The sequence below is a fragment of the Nelumbo lutea genome, chromosome 1 (assembly GCF_056320005.1).
Source record: "Nelumbo lutea isolate HS-2025 chromosome 1, American lotus-T2T, whole genome shotgun sequence".
In the NCBI taxonomy this organism is placed as follows: Eukaryota; Viridiplantae; Streptophyta; class Magnoliopsida; order Proteales; family Nelumbonaceae; genus Nelumbo; species Nelumbo lutea.
Genome location: NC_142684.1, coordinates 186,691,098 through 186,713,874, shown reverse-complemented (window position 1 = coordinate 186,713,874; position 22,777 = coordinate 186,691,098). Strand labels below are relative to the sequence as shown.

The 22,777-nt window shown below is 47.2% G+C and overlaps 1 protein-coding gene and 1 long non-coding RNA gene across 3 annotated transcripts; both read left to right on the top strand.

Moving 5' to 3' along the window:
* Positions 1 to 7,365: 7,365 nt before the first annotated feature.
* LOC148879856 (uncharacterized) lies at positions 7,366 to 22,129 on the top strand. Of its 2 annotated transcripts, XR_016104360.1 has the most exons (5): positions 7,366 to 7,705; positions 7,803 to 8,525; positions 8,724 to 8,964; positions 9,045 to 9,383; positions 21,880 to 22,129. It is a non-coding gene; the product is annotated as an uncharacterized LOC148879856 (long non-coding RNA). The 2 variants fall into 2 exon arrangements; XR_016104359.1 differs by having other exon boundaries at positions 7,803 to 8,964.
* On the top strand, positions 9,390 to 22,129 carry LOC148879855 (uncharacterized). Its single transcript, XM_088961568.1, has 2 exons — positions 9,390 to 20,592; positions 20,708 to 22,129. Exon 1 carries the CDS (start codon positions 12,354 to 12,356, stop codon positions 13,581 to 13,583), a length of 1,230 nt encoding a protein of 409 aa, XP_088817694.1. The 5' UTR covers positions 9,390 to 12,353; the 3' UTR covers positions 13,584 to 20,592; positions 20,708 to 22,129.
* Positions 22,130 to 22,777: the final 648 nt, after the last annotated feature.

The following is a 22,777-nucleotide window of genomic DNA, read 5'->3' as shown; positions in this document are numbered from 1 at the left end:
GATGACATGGTTATGAAGAGCCTAAATGTCAACCAACACACCTCGGACCTAACCGAGACCTTTGCCACTTTGCGAAAGTATAGCATGAAGCTTAATCCTAACAAGTGTGCTTTTGGCGTCACCTTGGGCAAATTCTTGGGCTTCGTCGTCACGCAGTGGGGTATCGAGGCTAACCCAGAGAAGTTTTGGCTATCCTTGACATGGCACCACCTCGATTGATCAAAGAAACTCAGAGACTTACTAGCCTAGTGGCTACCTTCAACTGATTTATGTCAAAGTTGGCCAACCACTGCTTACCCTTCTTCTGAGCCATCAAGAAACCAAAGGACTTCCAATGGACCGAAGAATGCCAACAAGTACGAGCTGAAGTCTTACCTCGCCTTGCCCCCTCTGCTCACTCATCCACTTCCAAGAGACATGTTGTACCTATACCTCTCGATCGGGGACGAGGCCATCAATTCTGTCTTGGTGAGAGAAGAAGATGGAGTGCAGAGGCCCATCTACTATGTCAACAAGGTCCTCTATGACACCGTGGAATGCTATCCCGAGGTGGAGAAGTTAGCCTTCGCCCTAGTGGTCTCAGCTAGGAAACTTAGGCCACATTTTCAAACCCACAACATCATAGTCTTGACTAGCCAACCCCTCAAGTCTATCATCTCCAAACTTGAGGCCTCGGGTCAGTTGACCAAATGGGCTATTGAGTTGTTTGAATTCGACTTATAATACCAACCGAGGCCTGTGATCAAAGCATAGGCCTTGATGGATTTCTTGGTGGAGTGCACCTTCAGCAGAGCCATAGGCCCGACTCCCATAGATGATGAGGGACTCGACTGACATGGAAATTGTTTGCATATGGATCTTTCAAGGCTAAGGGAAGTGGAGTAGGCCTCATACTCTTCACCCCGAATCATAATGAAGTGGAGTATGCATTGAGATTTGATTTCTTGACCTCCAAAAATGAAGCTTAGTATGAGGCCCTGCTCACTAGATCGCAACTTGCCAAAGACCTCGGTGCCTAACACATTGAAATCTTCAATGACTTCCAACTGGTGGTGAACCAAGTGAATGGCGAGTATGAGGTCAAAGAACCCCACATGGGCAAGTACTTAGCCAAAGTACAAGATCTGGCCCACCACTTTCAATGCTTTGCCTTGACGCAAGTTCCGCGGGCCGAGAACATGAAGTTCAATGCCCTATCCAAATTGGCAAGTACATGGGGTTCAGCCCTCGATCACATTGTCCATGTTGAGAAGCTAGGGCAACCCAGCATTGAAGAAGTCCAAGTGCTCTCCGTTCAAGCCAGCCCCTATTGAATGGACCCTATCCTCGCTTACCTACAAAATGAGCAACTGCTCACTAATAGGAATGAAGCAAGACGGGTCCAATGGGAAGCAACCCACTACACTTTTCTTGAAGGGAAATTGTATAGAAGATATTTTACCATGCCCTACCTTCGATGCCTTCGTTGGGAGGTGGGTGAATACGTGCTCCAAGAGATCCATGAAGGCATCTATGGCAACAACCTTTGAGGTAGAGCCTTGACAAAAAAATACTAAGGGAAGTGTATTTTTGACTAATCATTCAGAATGATGCAACCGAACTAGTGCAAAAGTGTGACCGGTGCTAGAGACACTCTAACATCTCCCATCAGCTAGCCACAACTCCCTCGGCCTTAGTAGTCCATGGCCCTTCACCAAATGGGGAATAGATTTCCTCGGCCCCTTCCCTCAAGCCACTAGAAACAAAAAGTACCTTATCGTTGCCATTGATTACTTCACCAAGTGGGTCAAAGTCGAGTCCTTGGCCACCATCACGACCAAGATGATCTAGAACTTTTGGAAGAACGTCATTTGTCACTTCGTTATCCCTCACATGCTCATTACTAACAATGACAAACAATTTGATGACACTAGGTTTAGAGAATGGTGTTTTAGCTTCGACATCAAGCAATAGTACACCTCGGTAGGCTACCCCCAAACTAACGGCCTTGCTGAGGTTACCAATAGGACAATCTTAGACAAGTTGAAGACAAGACTTGATAGAGCCAAAGGCCTTTGGGCCGACAAGCTATACAACATCTTATGGGCCTACTGAACGACACCTCGAACCGCCACGGGTGAGACCCCGTTCAACTTAACTTACGACATCGAGGCTATCATTCCAGTAGAGATCGGCTAATTGACGCTTTGAATCGAGACGTACAATGAAATTGAGAATGATGAAGAACTGAGAGTCAATTTGGATCTATTGGAAGGCATTCGAGAGCATGCTAAACTCAAGGTTGTGGCTTATTAGTAAAGGGTAGCCCACTACTATAACTCTTGGGTGAAAGAAAGGCTTTACAAGGAAGGAGACCTCATCCTCAGAAAATTCATGGTGCCCGAGCCCAGTGTTGGAAAGCTCGGCCCCAACTGGGAAGGTCCCTACAGAATCAAGTAGGTCGTTGGCCCCAACACCTTTCAACTCGAGTATTTGAATAGAAGATCAGTTCCTCGGACTTAGAACTTTGAAAATCTCAGAATGTACTACTAATGAGTTATAAATTTTTAAGGTATCAATGTAAAAGTGCAAAGTTCCTCCCCCTCGACTTCAGCTTTAGTGTATGTTCTAATTGTGCACAACTTCCAGGACCCCTTAGCCATGTGACTAGATGAAGCACACGGCTCCTAGTGAGTCATACGCCTACTTGACCTTCTCGCTAAGGCAAGAAACTATGGGGACCTCAGCTATGACATCAGCCAAAAACTTCGGCACATCATGGACAAACACACTAAATCTATCTAAGTACTTCGCTAAAACAAGAAGAATTCAATGACCTCAACTAGGCATGTCCCCACGGCCTCGGCTGCCCATAGGCTCACACCCCAAAATCCCCAAGGAAAGCTAAGCTAGGCATGCTAAGGCATTTGCCTCCCTTTCCTTCCTTCTAAGGAAAGGGGCCCTGACCCCTCGATGGCACAATGCGGCCTCGCCCTAGTTACCTTGATGGGGATAGAGAACAGGCTGAGAAAGCTAAGGCATTCTCTTCCCTTTCCTTCCTACTAAGGAAAGGGGCCCCGAGCCCTCGGCGACATAGCTCAACCTCGACTAAAATCCCTTAACTTAGTTTCCTAAGCGAAATCTAAGTAATGAGTCACTACCCTTTTTCGCTACTTGTGACCTCTCGGAAGGGGGCATCTACACCAAGAAAAAAAAAATAAACAAGAAAGAAGGCACAAGCTATGCAGAAAAAGTGTATTTCATTGATGTCATTTGTGTATGCTTTACAAAAAAATGGCCTCGAAAGGGGGAGGTCGAGCCCCTTACAAAATTATAGAAAAAAAGAAAGTGCAACTATAGGCACCCCTTTACACCTCGACATTCCCTTTGGCCGTTTTAGCAGGCTGTTCCTCGACGGACTAACCCTCAGGTGATTGCACCTCGTCAGCTAGCACGGGCACCTCGAGCAAGAGCCCCATCTTGCTGACATCAAATTCAGGCATCAGGGCCAACACCTGTGCCTTTGTGTCTTTAATGCCTTCTAGATAAGCCAAAGCATTGTAGGTAGCCAGCGCCTTGTCATAATCTAGAGTCTTCTTCCAAAGCTCCATAGCTTGCTTTGCCCACTTCTTGGCAATTACGTGCCCCTCCATGACTCGAAGCCTTTGTTCCTTGGACGCCTTTAGCCTATTCTCGGCCGTCTTCAATGCCTCCTTCAGAGCCCACGTCAACTCCTTCTCGGTCGAGAGGGCCTGCTTGAAGTCACGTTGCTCCCTCTTCTCCTCGGAGGTCTTTAGTTGAGAGAGAAGAACCTCCACCTTGTCGCATAGGCTGACAGCATAACATGTAGCTTGCAGCAAAAAAAAATGGTCATCGACAAAAAGAAAGCGAGAACAAGAAAAGTCTCCTAAGTGACAGAGAAAGCAACACTCACCTTGGCCATGCGGTCCATAGGGTGTCCTAGACACCCTGCACGCCCTTCTGGGTCATGGTGTGCCTGTTGGCCGAAGGAATCATCCCAATCAGCAAGGCTCGGCCAACCCCTTGGGTGCTAATGGAATCCTCATCCTTGACATTCCACTGAGGATAGAAAGTATGCCACGCCATCAATAGCATATCGTCCCTCAGTTTGGACAAGTTATGGGCCCCGATTGGTGGGACCCTCTGATGCCCCCCTCAAATGGGTGCCCCCTCGACTTCATTGCACCCTTGTCTCTGCCCTCGGCAGGGTAGTCCTTAGTCGCCAACCTCTTGACCTTCGGCGGTTAAAGGGGCTCAGCTAGCCTAATGGTGGCGGGCTCCTTTTGTCGATCTACCTCGACTGGTCTCTTTCTTCTTAGCCCTATCACCAGTGGGTGCCTGCAGTTTAGGGGTCCTCTCGGTTGGTGCCCCTCCTCCCAGTGCCTGCTTCATTGACGGGCCCTCGCTTGGGTTCTTCTTCAGTGACTTCGCCGCCTCCAACAGAAACTCTTTAGTGTTCAGACACATCTATGCAAAAGGACAACAAGCATGTTAGTACTTACACACAAAAAAGCAAGCCGACGTGTTAAGCCAACTATAGGAGCTTTTCTACCGAGGTGGGCAGGGCTAAGGCCAACCCACACCAAAGCTTCCTCTGATACCAAGGGCTCGGCTCTGATGGTCTCGTTCAATCGAATGTGGGTTATCACCTCGGCCTGCTCGTCCTTGTACCAAGGTGTTATTCTCTCGGCTAGGAGGTCCAACTTCCCCCAATCTAATCTAAAGGACCAGCCCTTGGGACAGGACGTGAAGAAGACCTTCTTCTAGTTGTGCATGGACGACGGGTTGTTGACCACCCTCCATGGTGTGCTTGGAAGTAATAAACACCCGCCTTGGAGGGATGCTGCCTCAGAATGAATGTGCATAGGAAGATCTTCGTCGTCATCTTGACGCCTCAGAGCCGAGCTGAGCCATCACAACAATAATAGTTTTGACGGTGTTGGGGATCAACTGGCTCGGGGAGATGTTGTAACACCTTAGCAACTCGGGGATGAGGGGAGGAAGGGAAAAGTTAAGGCCAAAGTCAAGGTAATGCTGGTGCACACACACCTCGCCCTCGTCTGGCTGCCATGGTCGATCGCCAATGTTAGGGAACCTAAGCCTATATCCCTTCAAGATGTGATATTCCTTAGCAAGAGCCTTTAGTTGCTCTATTCTAAGTGTGTTGTCCAGCTCATAGTGTGCAAGGCACTCTATTATTACCCTAGGGCTGCATGCTCCGGCCACCAACCTTGGGCTCGGCTTTGGGGCCTTTTCACCTTCCACCACCTCAGGCGACCCCAAGGCACCCTTTGCCTCCCTTGGCCTCCTCAACCTGGCGCTTTCATTAGGAGAATCATCACCCCCTCGGCTACACTTGGAGCCTACAAGAGCAGTCCTCTCCTTCAACACCTAGATTTCAGGCCTCAGACGAGAGCCCTTAGACTTGCAGCCATAGCTCTCACTACTACTGGTTGATGTCATGGTACGAGGCGAGCTCTCTCCTGAGAGGTTAAAGTGGTTTAAAGTCTTTACCTAATGGATGAGGTCTTGGAAAGTTTAAGGGTGACCAAAGTTGAAGGCCGAGGCCTCTGAAGGTTCAAGCTCTTGAAGGCAAATGGTAAGGCTGTCTCGACTAAGTGCCCTATTTAAAGGAAAATGGACAGCTCATATCATCTCTGATCTAATGGACACAGAGCAACTGACTCAACAATCCAATTCGATGCCTGACACATGTCAATCGCTTCGGGAAGATGAAACAACACCGAGTGAGTCAGCAAGTCCATTCATTGAATTAGGCAGTTCGCTCGCCGATCCTGAGCTAGAAGCAACTCGACCCGATTGACCAAATGTTCATCTCGTGTACGGTCACGATGCGACAACCCATATTGCATACAGTCATGACTCGACGCCCGTCTCGGGCATGGTCCTGACGCACCGACGCTGAGACCCATCACGCACTCGGTTATTACCCGACGCCGAGACTCGTCTCCTACACGACCACAACTCATTTACATTAACACCCTTCTCGTGCATGGCCACGACATGCCCGCTCATTACTAGTACCTCATACGGTGGCAACCGTCCGAGGTTGATGCCTGACCTATGCGTGGACTCGTCAACACATCTATGAAGCACACAAATGTGGGGGGGGGGCACATGCATCTCGTACCTATACAAAGCACAGTACCGAGCTCTCTGAAGCCAAGGCCAATGCCTTCACTTTTTTTGGCCCTCCACAACTCTCTCAAGAGGTGGAATAAGCAAAGTACCTGTCATTGAGACAAGTAAGGGAAGCCCTCCAAAGTCGAGGCCAACGTCTCCACATTCCTGAGCTAGGCTATCTCCAACGAAGGCAAAGTTAGAGCGGACATCTCCATGCTCTCGAGCCAGGCTATCCCCAACGAAGCCAAAGCCAAAGCCAAAGCCGACGCTTCCATGCCTCTGCAGCAAGTTGTCTCTAACAAGGCCGAAGTTGAAGTCCAGGTCCTCGCTAGAACACGTTACTTAGTGCCTCCTAGTAAGGATGATACACTTTCTTCGACTGAAGCCGAAGTCCCAATTCAGACTTCTACTATAGCCTCAAGAGTGGGGGGAAAATGATGTAGGCGCATATGACAGACCCAATGGCATGGACGCACATGACAGGCCCAAGATAAGGACACATGGCACAGGTTGGATCGCATCCTGGTTGTCCGCTCATAACTAACTCTAGGCAGGTTCATATAATAAGCGGTGTCACTCCCTAGGTAAGCTATCTTGGCATTTACTACTTTAAGCTTTCTAACTTCTTGGTGACCTTGTTTGAACTACTCTAGTTGGGACTCGTTCGACCTCTCAATACGCACTTACTAACTTGACCGTAAGAATCTCCACCCTTGGGATATTACCCGAGGCCTTTGATGTACTATTCCCTCTGCCGGTTGGACTTATAGGCCCTCGGTTATATCATCCTCGGACGACCTCATTTCAGAAGTGTAATTACACTCTTACCCTCGACTCATCCTTGGGATAATACGCTAACTTTTTATACACAAAATCAATTGCTCGTATCATTATTGCTTATCATCAACACCAACTATTTATCTCAGATATTTTCCGGTTTTAACCTTTCTTCTCTCTCTCTGTTTCAACCCAAATTCAGACCTTATTCTATGTGGGTCGACCTCTCTCGCTCATCTTTTATATATATATATATATATATATATATATATGGTAAAGCGCAAAATAGAATCTTATTGTTTTAGTACTATAGTTAGCATTAGATCAATGAATTGCACGTGTGAACAATGCTATGAGAGATAACTCTGATCACTTCTCTCCTTCCATTTATCATGCATAACGCGTGTCTACTTTTTTTCCCGTCTTCCCGCTCTCCCTCTCATCTCTCCCTCTCTTTCTATATGTGTCAGTCTATTTCTCCACTTCTCTACTCAGTCCTCACCCCGCGTTCTCTCTCTCTCCTGATTTCAGAACTGAAGTCAATTCGCCGCTCATACTAGATGACAGAGTGTTTGCGGCATGAGAAGGCCACTTTATCTCTCCCTCTCTCTCTCTCCCATTACTCTCTCTCCCTCCTCTCTCTTCTTCTTCTTCTTCTTCACTGGTCTCTTTCGGTAGGGGTTTGCGGCCTGAGAAGGCCTTCAATGGAAGATATGTGGTCCATTGAACGACCGATCTGCTCTTCAAGCCCATCGCATCCTCTCTTTGTTTCTCTTTCGCGCAGGTATTTCTTTTCTCTTTTCTTGATTTTTCTTCATATACACTTATTTCTTCTGTTCATTTTTTAATCTCATCTTCCGTGCATTGTTTCTGTCGTCTAGGGTTTCTTGTTTCTGTTGTCGCTTCTCATCGTCATCGTCGTCATCATCTTCTCCATCGTCATCCTCTTCCTCTTCCCGGCTCCATAACTTTAACCCCTCGGACTCCGACCTGCTTAAGCTTCTTGGGTTTCCAGCAGCAGTAGCAGTGCCCTCGGGTCTCTCGAACTCTCTTGGGTAATGCTCCCTCTCTCCTTCTTTCGAAGACTCGAACAGTGAGTGAAGTCTTCTCATCTCTCATCTCTGTCTGGAAAAAAAATTTCAACACAAAAATAAAAGGGCGAGACCCACATTCAATAACCTCTCACAGAGCAAGTCAAAATCAAAATGGATCTCTTAAATTCGAACCTTCAAATCCCCTCAAGCTTCTCGACCTTCTTAGCGCACCCCTCGCAATGCATGTAGACTCTAAGAACGACTTCTTCTGGTGGAGGAGGGGGCTCCTTCTCCTTGGCTTCTTCTAAACCCTTGGAATCCTTGGATTCCTCTGTTTTATTCTCCTTCTTCTCCCCACTTGGCTTATCGGGTTTGGCTTCTTCCTTCTTCTCTTGTTTTGTTTTCTTCCCTTCTCCTTTCTTCTGATCTTCTACTTTCTTCCCCTCCGGTTTCTTCTCTTCCTGAAACAAGACACGATACCGTCAGTCCGTCACCAGTCAAGAATTCCAAAATCGATAAAAGAGAATAAAAAAACACAGAACAGAGAGATAGTTGGACAAGAAGAAGAAGGTAGAAGTTATGGTTGCATACTTCACCATTTTGATATTATTTTCTCTTCTTCCTTGTGGTTCGAGTTGCAGATACAACAATAAAGAGAGCTCGAGTGCGGTAGGCGTAGAATAAGCTAGTAAAGACGAATATGGCAGAACCTACTCAGACTAAAAACTCACTGTTTTTTTTCTTTCTCCATATCATGACTACCATCAGATGGGAATCATCTTCCTGGTCTGCATCATCATCATAACGTGACATGGCTTTTCAAGGAGTGGCACGTGCGAAGGAGGGTTAATGGGAGACCGGATCTGCTCCTCACACAGGGCGCCTCACTCGCACATCGTACCACACGGGAGATGTTCCCAATGCACGGTGGATGTGCATGTGAGGCGCTCCTGTGTGAGGAGCAGATCCCGTTCCGGTTAATGGTCATAGTACAGTTAAGAGACAAATGGTACTGAAGTATTCGACGATTTTTTTGGAAAATTTTGCAAATGTAAACATCGAATCATAGCCCTGAAACTTCTGTTGCAGAAAAGAAAAAACCGCAATCCAAGAGTTAAACGTAGAGACTGGAGCGTAAACGAATCTCTCTCTCTCTCTCACATTGAATGGATGAGTAGTGAGGTCCTGTGAACTCTGATCAGATGGATAGCATGAACCAGTTTGCTGTTGGTTTCCCTGCATTTGTTGTAAGTTATAGCGTCTAGGTCAAATGTGCATTGGGCTGGGCTCGCACAACCAATTGGTATTAGAAATTATGGTTCACAACCAGAAGGCCCAGCATCAATGGTACAACTCATTGGAAGGAGACACAGCATCGAGAGAAATGAGGAAGATCTTAGCTTCAGCATGTGCAAAAAACTTGTGCAGGTAAAATCTGAATCTTTTGTCTATATTATGAGTTACTTTTATCTCTATGATTAAAAGGTTTGTCTTAGATAATCTGCAAATATGCAGAGGAAGTCGTAGCATTACCTCAAATAATTGAAATTAATATTAAACTATCCTTAAAACATGTAGAAAACATAGAACTGATGTTCTTCTCTCACAATGATAATTCATCTCTATATTGGGATTCTGGATTGTTCATATTTGGAGGCTTCAAGGCATTGCAATTAAACATTTTATTTTCATTGATAAAAAAATTGAACATTTTATTTTCAAAATTATTAAGAAGACAACTATATATTCTAACAAGTTTTCTGAGAAAGTTATTAGGAGCAAATTCTGACTCCAGTTGAAAGAGTGCAAAAGTAGAATCATGGTCACATTCCTGATTTGATATGGTGCAAAAAATCTCCGTATTGGCTTTTTCGCCCATTTTATACTGAAGTCATGTAACAAAAAATTGTTTTTTATTCTAAAAACATATAGCTTAACAAATGTCTTTTGCGTGGAAGAAGATCCTGATTTATTACAAAACAATCATTGTTGATTGTTTTGCTATAAATCTTAAAATTGCACTCACATTTGATAATTCCTGAAAAAACATTGTTTTATTTGCTTATATGATACACGTGCCTTTGTATATTTACATCTCAAATAAGATAGGGCTCAATGATTGACATTTGATATATGAATGCTGGTTTTGTAATTTGTACTATGAAGGAAGATTTGGCCCGACCTTACAGTAATGTGACACGTGGCAAAAGCAACAGTTCGATACAAAAGTAAGCCTAAGGTGCGAGCACCAAGGGGAGAAACCAGCGGTCCGAACTCCCTACTAGGGGCTCGAACTCACCCTTGGCCCCAAACCAGAAAGTAATTCGAACTAGCGTGCATGCAACAGTTTGGGATATATTTTGCCAAACTGGCCTGCCTTGTAACAGTTCGGGACATACTTCGTCGAACTGGTCTGTCTTGTAACAGTTCGGGACATACCTCGTCGAACTGGCCTACCGTGCAACAGTTCGGGATACACCTCGCCGAACTGACCCGCCCTATACATACCTTCGAACTCAAGACTTCGCCTCGCTCACCACTCCACCACATCGCCCTCAAGGCATCGAAACCAAATAAATCGTACTATGCCTGACACCAAGGAAGTCTGTACCCAAGGGTGGCGCACCTGACTGACTTGGGATCTAACGCTTGACGGCCGCACTCCAAACGGCCACCTGCCACCGCCTCCTGACATCGCCATCTCTAGTTAGAGAGACGGTTCTGACAAAAGGCAGTGATGGTTCTGTCTCAGCAGAAAGGACGACACTCGAACTGACAGATGCGAGGGTAATCATACCTGACCTGACAAGGGCTTCGGGGCGAATGCACGAAGTGATTATAAAAGGCCCCCTACCCCCAACAACAAGGTATGTGAACTTTGTGCCATCTGGTCTATACTTTGCCTTTGAGAGATTACTAACTTGACCTTCGGAGTTATCTCACCGGGTTTCCCCCGGAGTTCCCTCATCTTTTCCGTTTCAGGCTCCCCGTCGCTCTAGCTCAGAGGCGAAATCGTTGATAGCTAATACCGGTCGGATTGCGCTCCATCAATTGGCGCCGTTTGTGGGAAAGCTTCTAAAAGCCTCCCTCTAAATCTCTCTTACCTACCATTCTTTCAAAAACTCCAACACCCACTCCAACACCAAAATGGCCTCTTCCAACAGTGCCGGACGTGGAACAGAAACAACCACTACCGGAGAGCAACTCCATGTTCCAGCAGTGTGCATTGGGCAGTTCACCATCCCCCTTTCAATGGATGGGATCCCAAGTTTGAATACATAGGCGGTGACACCTCTGAACACTCATTCGTTGAACATTCCTCTTCCACTCCCCACTGAAACGAACTTCGTGGAACCAACTGCTGTCCCATTAGCAGTCCGCCAAAACCAGTTAGATGATTTAATACAATGCATACAGGCAATGCAGGTCCAAATGCAACAATTCCAGCAGCACCAACTCCAGCAACACCAGGTGTTGCACCACCTCTCCCAACACCATTATCAGCAACAGTTCCCTCAGCTACCCTTGAACCAGCCACTACTTCCCCCTCGGCACCCTGTTTCAAAGCCGATCAAGGCCTCCCCTCAAGGTGGACGACCTCACCAAGGAGAGGCTTCCCGACCACAGAACCCCCCTAATAGTCAGGTTTCATCCTCGAGCCGAAAGCAAAGAAAGATCACCCCCGCCTCGCAGCCCGCGGGTGGGTCAGGAACCTCGCCCACGAAGTCACCCCGGCTCTCCAAGCCCGAGTTCCTACTCACGGAGAACCGGTTTAGCGCCTTAGCAGCAAGCCAGCATTTCGGGTCCATCGAGCTTGGCAACACGGAGGCCAGCAGTGCCAGCACTAGGCCCACTCAAAGAAGGCGTTGGCGAAGTTGCCGAACTGCTACCCGTGTGCTACCCGAGCTCACAGGCAAGGAAGAAACGAGCTTGGGCGAGGTAAAAACTGTCCTCATTCTCTTAGTTCCTTCCCCCCTTTCAGCAGAACTTCTAGCAGTCCCCTTGCCTAGAGATTTCAAACTCTCATCTCTGCACAAGTATGATGGGTCCTTTGACCCCAACGACCACGTCGACGCGTTCCAGTCGCAAATGCACCTCGCTAGGGCCAGCGAGTCATGCATGTGCGTGGCCTTCACCACCACCTTCAGAGGGGTGGTCCACACTTGGTACCGGAACCTTGCTTTTAGGTCAATAAGAAGCTGGGCCCAGTTTGTGCAGATCTTCACCGCGCATTTTGTTACTAGCAAGAGGTGCCCCAGAACCGAGGAAAGTATCTTCGGGGTAATCCAAAGAGAGGGAGAGCCCATTCGGAGCTACATCAAGCGGTTTAATGAAGCATGCTTGTAGATCCCTCGGTTAGACCTCGCGGTACAGTTCGTCGCAGCCAAAAGAGGGGTGATGCACAAAGAATTCAAATGGCACATGGTGGCTAGACAGCCCGCAACCGTAGTCGACTTCCTCAAGCTCGCGGACAAGTTTATGAGAATAGAGGAAGAGATCAATCAGAGAGCCGAAGGCGGGGTTGAAAAAAGAAAAAGAGAAGGCGAGCCCTCCAACCCCGGTGACAGAAGAAGCCAGAACCGAGAGGCGAAGCCAAGCCAACCATCTCGAGCTCCCTTAGCAGTTCGGAAGGATTACACGCCGTTGAACACAAGGCGGACCGAGATCCTGATGACGATCAAGGACGCCCCTTACATAAAGTGGCCATCTCGCCTGAAGAGCAACTCAAACGAGAGGAACAAGAATTTATATTGTAGTTTTCATAAATATCACGGTCATAGCACCGAGCAATATAATAATCTCCGTGACGAGATAGAGGGACTCATCCGTCGCGGGTACTTGAGAAATTTTGTACATTATGACAATTGTAATAAAGCGGGTGGGCAAGGGGAACACGAGAAGGATGTCCCCGAGCCGAGCAGCAGACCGACTGAAGCCTTGCAGCGACCTCCCCCAGAAGAGAGGCCAATCCGGGGAACCATCCACGTGATAGTGGGCGGTTCGGTGGTGGCAGGATGCACTTCGGCAGCAGCACGGACGTCAGTTCGCGAAGCAGCCCGAGAGGAACAGAACCCTCCCAAGAGGCCAAAGACAGAAAAACTGATCTTTTTTACAGAAGACGATGCGCGAGGTGTTCACTACCCCCACGACGATGCGCTCGTCATAAAGCTAAGGATCAGCGACTTCGAAGTCCGGTGCGTAGTGGTGGACTCAGGCAGTTCGGCGGACATTCTATTCAAATCGGTGTTCGACCAATTACAGTTGCAGAAAAGCGAGTTGAAACCCGCTCACACTCCTCTGGTAGGCTTCAGTGGAGAGGAAGTTAGGCCATTGGGGAAAATAACAGTACCTGTGGAAGTCGGCACATGGTCGTGTGTGGTTAGACTCAACCACGATTTCCTGGTGGTCGCGGCCCCCTTTCCATACAACGCCATAATAGGGCAACCAATTACGCATATTTTATGTGCAGTGGTCTCCACCTATTATCTGGCAATAAAGTTCCCCACGGACTTCGGTGTGGGGGTAGCGCGGGGCGACCAACTTGAGTCCCGCAAATGCTATGTTGCCGCCCTAAAGGGAAAAACCAAGGTAGCCGACAACCTCGAACTAGAGCAACCTGCGGAGTAGGGCGAGGAACGAGCTTCACCCACTGAGGAGACAATCGCAGTCCCGACCTCGACTACAGATCCAACGCGAATACTACAGATCGGTGCTTCCGTCAATGAGCCTTTGCGAACTAAACTGGTGAGTTTCTTACTTCAAAATTTAGATATTTTTGCATGGTCCGCGACAAATATGCCCGGTATTGACCCCAGCCTTATAACTTACAAACTTAACACTGACCCTGTAGTTAGACCCATTAGACAGAAGAAACGCAACTTAGCCCCGGAGCGCTGGAGGGCGGTCGACGAAGAAGTCGAAAAGTTCCTCGCAGCGGACTTCATAAGGGAAGTTCATTACCCGAGCTGGGTAGCCAACCCAGTGCTGGTGAAAAAAGCGAACGACAAGTGGCGCATGTGCGTCGACTACACCGACCTAAACCGAGCTTGCCCAAAAGACTGCTTCCCCCTGCCTCGAATAGACCGCCTAGTGGACGCGACCTCAGGACATGAGCTGCTAAGCTTCCTGGACGCATACTCAGGCTACAACCAAATCAAGATGGACTAGTCCGACGAAGAAAAAACTAGCTTCATTACCGAGTTCGGCCTGTACTGTTACAAGGTCATGCCCTTCGGGCTAAAGAATGCTGGGGCAACCTTTCAAAGACTTGTAAATAAGCTTTTTCGGCCCTTAATCGGCACGAAAATAGAATGTTATGTAGACGACATGGTCGTCAAAACACAGTTCTCCCATGAATTAATAAAAGACTTGGATTCTGTTTTCCAAATTCTGCGTTAGTATAAAATGAGACTAAACCCAAACAAGTGTGTTTTCGGTGTCAAGTCGGGTAAGTTTCTATGGTACATTGTCAACCGGCGCGGTATTGAGGCCAACCCGGACAAAATAAAGGCCATCCTTGATATGAGACCACCTCGGAAAGTAAAAGAAGTTCAAAGGCTAAACGACCGCATAGCCATTCTGAGCCGTTTCATGTCTAAGTCGGTAGACCGTTGCCTGCCTTTCTTTAAGGCAATCAAAGGCAAAGGGTTCGAATGGACCCGAGATTGCCAACTCGTGTTCGACGAGCTAAAGACCTACCTCGCCACTGTGCCAACCTTAGCCAGACCCGAGGAGGGCGAGGTCTTAGAACTGTACCTCTCGGCTAGTGACGAGGTGGTCAGTTCGGTACTAGTAAAGGAAGTAGATCGGGTCTAGCGGCTCGCCTATTATGTTTGTAAAATTCTGCAGGGAGCAGAGACGAGGTACCCGTAGGTAGAAAAAATAGCCTACGCACTGGTGATATCAGCTCGGAAACTCCACCCGTACTTCCAAGCTTTCACCGTCGTTGTCTTAACCGACAAACCCCTAAGACAAGTCTTGTTGAAGCCCGATGTCTCTGGTAGGCTGACGAAGTGAGCCATCAAACTCAGCGAGTATGATCTCCAGTACAAACCGCGGACTGCAATTAAAGCCCAATCTTTGGCAGATTTTATCGCCAAGTGCACTTTCAGCCTCGAAGCCCCTCAACAGGTTGAGCCCAAGGTCCCCAGTTCGGGCGAACCCAGAGCTCCCAAGCCAATAGAGTTTGAACCCCATGAAGTAGCAGCCAGTGTGGCATCTCTCCTGGTCAGGCGAAACGCGAATTGGGATGAGGATCCCTGGATCCTTTACGTAGATTCCTCGAACCAACAAGGCAGCGGGGCTGAAATAGTCTTATGTGGCCCGGGCGGCACAAAATTGGAATACACATTACACTTTGAGTTCGCAGCATCTAACAACGAAGCAGAATACGAAACACTGATAGCCAGACTGAACCTAGCGCAAAAGGTAAGAGCAAAGCACTTGGTCATTTGTAGCGATTCCCAACTCGTGGTCAACCAAGTTACGGGCGAGTACGAAGCACGCGAGCTCTCCATGATCGCATACTTGGCGAAAGTAAAAGAGGCCCTGCTCAACTTCCATTCACACTTCATCAGGAAAATCCCGAGGTCAGAGAACACTGAGGCCGACGCTCTGTCCCGGTTAGCCAGCACAAGCCACAACAACATGAGAACCATGTACATAGAGGACTTAACCTCGGCCTAGTATTCTCGGCGGGGCAGAGGAGGTCACTCCCGTCCTCGAAGTAGAGCCGAGCTGGATCGACCCACTCGCGAGCTTCTTGCTAGACGGAACCCTCCATGCAGAACGCAATGCGGCCAAGAGGGTGCAGCGCCAGGCAGCCAAATACGTCATAATTGACGAACGGTTGTACCGACGGTCCTACACGCTCCCCTACTTGCATTGCCTGCGACCTGCCGAAGCCGAGTTTGTACTCCGCGACACTCATGAAGGTCTATGCGGCGGACACCTAGGGGGCAGAGCACTCGCCCAAAAAGCACTTCGACAAGGATACTACTGGCCAACGATGAAGGCAGAAGCAGTCGAGCTCGTCAGAAAATGCGACAAGTGTCAGAAGCACGCCAATATCCACCATCAGTCTGCTTCCGACCTCAAATACCTCGCCAGCCCGTGGCCCTTTGCACAATGGGGCATCGACCTCCTGGGGCCATTCCTGCCAGCAACAGGTGGGAGAAAATTCCTAGTTGTCGCAGTGGATTACTTCACGAAGTGGATAGAAGCCGAACCTCTAGCAATAGTTACGGCCCGAAACATACAACACTTCTTTTGGAAGAACATAGTATGTCGTTTCGGGTTACCTCGGGTACTAATCTCCGACAACGGCAAGCAGTTCGAGGATATCAAGTTCCAAGAGTGGTGTCAGAACATGGGGATTCAACAGAACTTCACATCAGTCGCGCACCCGCAGGCAAACAGTCAGACAGAAGTTATGAATAGAGCCATCATGCGCGGACTGAAAGCACGTCTAGATCGAACTAAGGGATTATGGGCCGACGAGCTACCAAGCGTTTTATGGGCTCACCGAGCTACAGAAAAAACCGCCACGGGAGAAACCCCCTTCAACCTCACCTACGACACTGAAGCAGTGATCCCGGCGGAAATCGAAATACCAACATTGCGACTAGAAACATACGACGATCGGACAAACGAAGATGAGTTACGTACCAACCTTACCTACTGGCCGAGGTAAGGGACCTCGCGCACATCCGGACATCGGCCTACCAGCAGCAAGTAGCTCGCTACTACAATGCCAGAGTAATGCAGCGAAGCTTCTGGGTTGGCGACCTGGTCCTTCGTAAGATTATGGTGCCTGAACCCGGCGTGAGCAAACTTGGACCAAACTGGGAAGGACCCTATAAAGTAAAGAGAACGCTCGGAGGGGCATACGAGCTCGAAACCTTAGAAGGCAAACAAGTACCCCGAGCGTGGAACATTGTTAACTTAAGGTGATACTACCTATAAACCGCCAAGCGAAGTGGACGAAATCGCTACAAGGGCCTAAGGGCCATGATGCAGAGCCAACAAGAGGAACCTCGGCGTAAGCAAGCAAAGAAAAGTCGGGCATATTGTCAGCTCGACAAAAGAATCAGTTCGCTACAAAAGCCTTAGCGCCGAAACAGGTTGCGCGAGTACAATAAACCGGACAAGAAACAATGGCATATTATCAGTTCAGCAAAAAATCAGTTCGGGAAAAAGAACAACCAAAAAAATCGTCTATTCCGTTGCAAGAAAAAGGAGAGTACATTGGCCATCAGAAAGCACTTCAAAAAAAAAAAAAGAAAAAAGAACACTTTTACATTCCCGGAGCTACTTCTTCGCCATCAGAAGGCACTTCAACAACACCCGAAGGCCCTGCCTCTCCTTTAGAATCCAACTCGCCATCGGCAGCATTGGCCATCTCCTGAGTTATACGCGAAGTGGATATGGCACTAACGTCGAGGTCGGGGTACGTGTTTCGTATCATCCACCGGCTTAGCTTGAATCCCCTTTTGTAAGAATCCACCATCTGGTCGTCAAAACGCGGAGAAGCAATATAGTATTCAACGGCCTTCTTCTTGGCGTCTTCAATACCTTGGGAAAAAATCTGCGTTTTCTCCCTAATGTCCTCTTGAAGATATTCGACTTGATGCTGCAGGTCCAATATCAAGTCCGCCATGTGCTTGACGACTACCCCCATGGCCTCGGCATCCCGCTGAGACATCGCCTGCCTGGCCATGGCAACGCGAGCAGCCTCTTTGGTAGCATAAGCGGCCGCCTCAGCAGCTCAGGTATTCGCCTCGGCGGCATGGAAAGCCTCTTCGGCAGCATGGGCGGCAACCTTAGCCCTTTCCACTTGGGCTGCTAAGGCGTGAATTGAAGAATTCACCTACCAAAAGAAACAAGTAAGCAACAACAGCAAGAAGGATAGAAAATGAAGAAGGCAGACGAAATTTGACTTACCACCATAGCATGTGTTACGGCTCGACAGGCGACCTGATTTAAAGGAAGATCAATCCATGCCGCGATCTCCTCGGGAAATGTAGCCTCCCTACTCTTCTGAAGAGTGTAGTTCGGCGTCAACACGCTCCTGAACTCCCCTTGAGCTCCCGAACCCGAGGGCCCAGCCCGCGTATGAGCGGACCCAGAGTGAGCAGGAGCACTGGAGTATGCAGGAGCACCCGTGTGAGTGGTCTCAGCGTAAGGCGCCCCGGCCGCTTCGTGCATCGGTGGAGTCACCTCGGGCTCCCTGGGCAGATCCTCCAGCGTGTGGCCTGGAACTTGAGGCTCCTCATCCGGGGGCAGCTCGGTATGAGTTCGCTTGGCGACCCGCTTCCTCCTCTTCATGCCTTGGAACAGGCACCCCCCCACGAGTCCTCTCTGCGTCCATCACACCTGCAGAAAAGAGTTCGACATCAGAAAAAACGAAGTAACAAAGCAAACACGAAACCTTTGAGCTAGAAACCTACCCGAACTCAGGCCGACCACAATAAGCTTGGCCTCTGTTAAGTACTGATAGCATTTTAAACCTTGCCGTGCCCATTGCCGGAGGCCCTTCACCGTCTCTTTGTTGAGAATGACACCAGAATCAAGAGCGACCTCACCCCACCCGGTCTGAAAGGGCCATCTTTGTGCACTTCGCACACCGAAGTAGTCCCGCTTCCACGCCGGGACCTTATTGGGAAGTTCGTGCAGAAGCTTAAAGCCAGGGCGAGGAGACAGGTAATACGCCCGTCTTCCCAGGAAGAGAACCCGCTTGTTTCTTAAGCATTAAGATGGAGGTGAATATCTCCAAGTCTAAAGGGATATTCTACTCGCAAAAAAGGGAGACTGTCCCCACCAGGTTCCGAATAGAGTTTGGATGAAGCTAGCCAATGTTAACACCGAATTGGTTTATGACTTCGACGAGAAATCACGATATCATCAGGACCGTGTTCCCAAGGAAAGCTACCCGAAGGAATGAAATATGTATACCCCCCAGGCAGATTGTAAGACATAAGTATAGATTGGAGCCCCTCGGGCGTCATGGTCGAGGGACCAAACCTGTCTAGCATCCGATCTCGGCGAGAGGTAGACGCCAAACTACCCGAAGCGGCTCGGCCTACGTGTTCATAGTCATCCTCAAGTTCCACCTCAGGATCACTAAGGCAGTCGGGGGATACGACTCGGTTTGTAGAATCTACATCAGTCCTATTTGAAGAGTCGTCTGAGCTATCAAAGCTAGACATCGAGGAAAAGAGGTGGATTCAGGAAGGTACTCATCGGAAGAAAGTTTTGAAGGCTCCGGAGACAGGAACAAGCCAAAAACCTTGAAGGCTAAGTAACCAGCCTAGACGTGAGCTGAAAAACCTAGACGCAAGCTAAAAAGTTGGACGCGAGCTCAAGAGGCAAACCGCAAAAGTGACAAATCGACCGGGGTCCCCCACTGTTTATAGCTACAGTAACCAAGAACCGACAGTGCAGATCAAAGACAATTCGACGGCCCGCATTCGCGCTGACCGCACATCCCCTGAGATCGAGACGTGATTGGTGCACGTCTTTCCGAAAAGAGCGAAACGTCAGCGCAATTCTTTTTGAAACCGACGTTGTGCCGGCGCACGTCTTTCTGAAACTGACAACGCGCCGTATGTCTCCCTGCAACTGACAAAACCGCCAGCGCACGTCCCTTCAAAACGGCATTGGCACGCTTTTTTCAAAATTGAAAGACCCGCTATCACGTCACAGCGGTGCGAATTTTTGAAATTTAAAATAAATGCGCGCTGCCACGTCCACCAACATTTATGAGTAGTAGACACGTCTCCCGCCTTCTCGGACACTCCAGAAAACCGAAGAACCCTGGCAAAAGCACCTCATGCAGTCAAGATTCGAAGAATGGGACAAATCCACCTACCACCTCGCAAAACTCCCTGCACCAGGGCAAGACCCTTGGTGCGAGGAGTGGGGGGCAATTGATGAAGGAAGAATTGGCCTGACCTCACAGTTATGCGACATGTGGCAAAGGCAACAGCTCGGCACAAAAGCAAGCCTAAGGCACGAGCACCCAGGGGAGAAACCAGCGGTTCGAACTCCCTACTAGGGGCCCGAACTCACCCTTGGCCCCAAACCAGAAAGTAATTCGAACTGGCCTACATGCAATAGTTCGGGATATAATTCGCCGAACTGGCCTGCCTTGTAACAGTTCGGGACATACTTCGCCGAACTGGCCTGCCTTGTAATAGTTCGGGACATACCTCGCCGAATTGGCCTACCGTGCAACAGTTCGGGATACACCTCGCCGAACTGACCCGCCCTATACATACCTCTGAATTCAAGACTTCGCCTCGCTCACCACTCCACCACATCGCCCTCAGGGCACCGAAACCAAATAAACTGTACTATGCATGACACCAAGGAAGTCCGTACCCAAGGGTGGCGCACCTGACTGACTTGGGATCTGACGCTTGACGGCCGCACTCCAAACGGCCACCTGCCTCCGCCTCCTGACACCGCCATCTCCAGTTAGAGAGACGGTTCCGACAAAAGGCAGTGACGGTTTTGTCTCAGCAGAAAGGACGACACCCGAACTGACAGATGCGAGGGTAATCATACTCGACCTGACAAGGGCTTCGGGGCGAGTGCGTGAAGTGATTATAAAAGGCCCCCTACCCCCAACAACAAGGTATGCGAACTTTGCGCCATCTTGTCTATACTTTGCCTTTGAGAGATTACTAACTTGACCTTCGGAGTTATCTCACCGGGTTCCCCCCGGAATTCCCTCATCTTTTCTGTTTCAGGCTCCCTGTCGCTCCAGCTCAGAGGTGAAATCGTTGACAGCTAAGACTGGTCGGATTGCGCTCCATCAATACTATTTTATATTCAATTTCTTTTCTTGATTCAAATTTTGAATCTCATAAATGTATTTCAAGACTTATAACTGACAATTAAGGCGCAGTGAGCTAATAATCTCAAGTTAAACCATTGTTGCCAAGGAGAGAGGAGGGCATTGTAAGGGAGAGTTTAGAGGTGTTTCTATCGAACCAGTTAGGATGTAGCACAATTGTAAATTAACATACTCATTGAGCATTTGAGCACAAATTATCAAAAAAAAAAAAATCATTAAATATTTGAGCACATCTTGGACAAAGCAATAGTGATAAGAGTTGTGTTTTCTTAACTTAATTTTCATAACATTTTAATGATTAAGTGTTCAATTCAAATATGAGAATGAGATTCTACTTAATTTTCTATAATCTAAACTGCAAAAGGAAACAGAGAATTCTACTATGTTTTTTTCCCCAAATTAGAATAATAGTCTTGACTCTTGATACCCACCTTTGGGATTCAATGGTGAACAATTTTGATGGAAGAAAAAGACAAGCTTCAACAGTTAGTTAATAAAGGTACATACTCATATAAGATCCTCTAGCAACATTAGACTCCTCAAGGCATTCATTATTCATTTATTTATATTTTTCGTAAGGACCAATGGCATTTATTATGTTATGTGGTATCTCCCCATAAATTTTTTACTATATTCCAGTATTTTTTGTATCTCTTGATTATTTGATCTCCTTCGTTTATGAACTTTATTTGTACTTTTCTTTCTATAGCTTTCATTTTAGCGTAAAGTGATTGCGTAAGAAAATCTTACTTTATTATCAGCCCTAATCTTCTTTGCATAGGTTTTTGCTAAGAAAATTGGAAAGGATACCAACCTATTGATTTCTACCCAATGAAATGGTTAACTTGGTTGTTTAACAAGTACAATTATAGATGACATATGTAAGGTTTATATACATATAAAATGGATAAGGTTCATTATTACAAATATCAGCCTTATACATCATGGATTTCTACAAGGAATGCATTTTTTTTCCTAGGACCTATCAAAAATTTGAATTATTCATATTTACAGTTGCTTATTGTTGTACCTTGGATAGTTACATACAATGACTTGATTGTTTAGGAGGAATAGCCTAGATAGTTATAGATCCCAGGGTGCGATAACATCTTGCTCTTGTGGAGGTTGAACCTGTGCTACTTCACAAAGGGAATGCATATAGGAGAGATTCAAATTTGTATTTGGTGTAAATTTGTACTTTACATATGGATGTATTTTCTTACAATGTTAATTAGATGTACAATTATAGATATTCAAACAGTGTTAACTATCTATATGATGGGTTTTCAAGGGTAATCACATCTAACATTTCAAACTTAGACTCTTCAAACCGACTACTTGAGCTTCACTATTTTCTGATATGGAAAGTTTTGCTTAAAATGGTTCAAAATCCATTTTAACATTTTTTCTATGTTGCTCCTCTTACACTTCGAACTTGATTTTATGGAACAAATCAAGAACTTCGAATTGAATTTAATTCTGAACACAAGTTATTCTGTTACTTTATTAAAGAAACCAAATAGTTCAGTCTGTTTTCGCAGGGGCTCCCCCGCTAGTTCTTATGTAGAATTACAAGTTACTGAAGTTCACCTGCATTATAAGTGCTATTTTTCTCTTGTATGCGCGCATTAATTAATTAGAAACCACGCAACTATCCAGAGTTGCAATGTGCCTATCATCAGAATATAATTGAGCTCTAAAAAAATTAGAAATTATAGCTACTAATGATCTCTTTCTTACTTAATTACTATAGAGCAAGTGAACAACTACATATGTGTACATATTTTGTTAATTTGGGTTAACGAGACTTGCACAGTTGTACCAGTGAAATGTCTTCAAAGCCTTTTGTTGGGTTTTTTTTTATTTGAGTCATGAGTCAGGAAACTGAATTATATTTGATTTGATTTGTGATTAAAGAATATGAGCTAGCTTTCTAATTTGATTAGGAAACAACATGGTTAAA

Coding starts and splice junctions, on each gene's coding strand:
- LOC148879855 (XM_088961568.1), top strand. CDS start 12,354: ATGCACAAAGAATTCAAATGGCACATGGTGGCTAGACAGCCCGCAACC.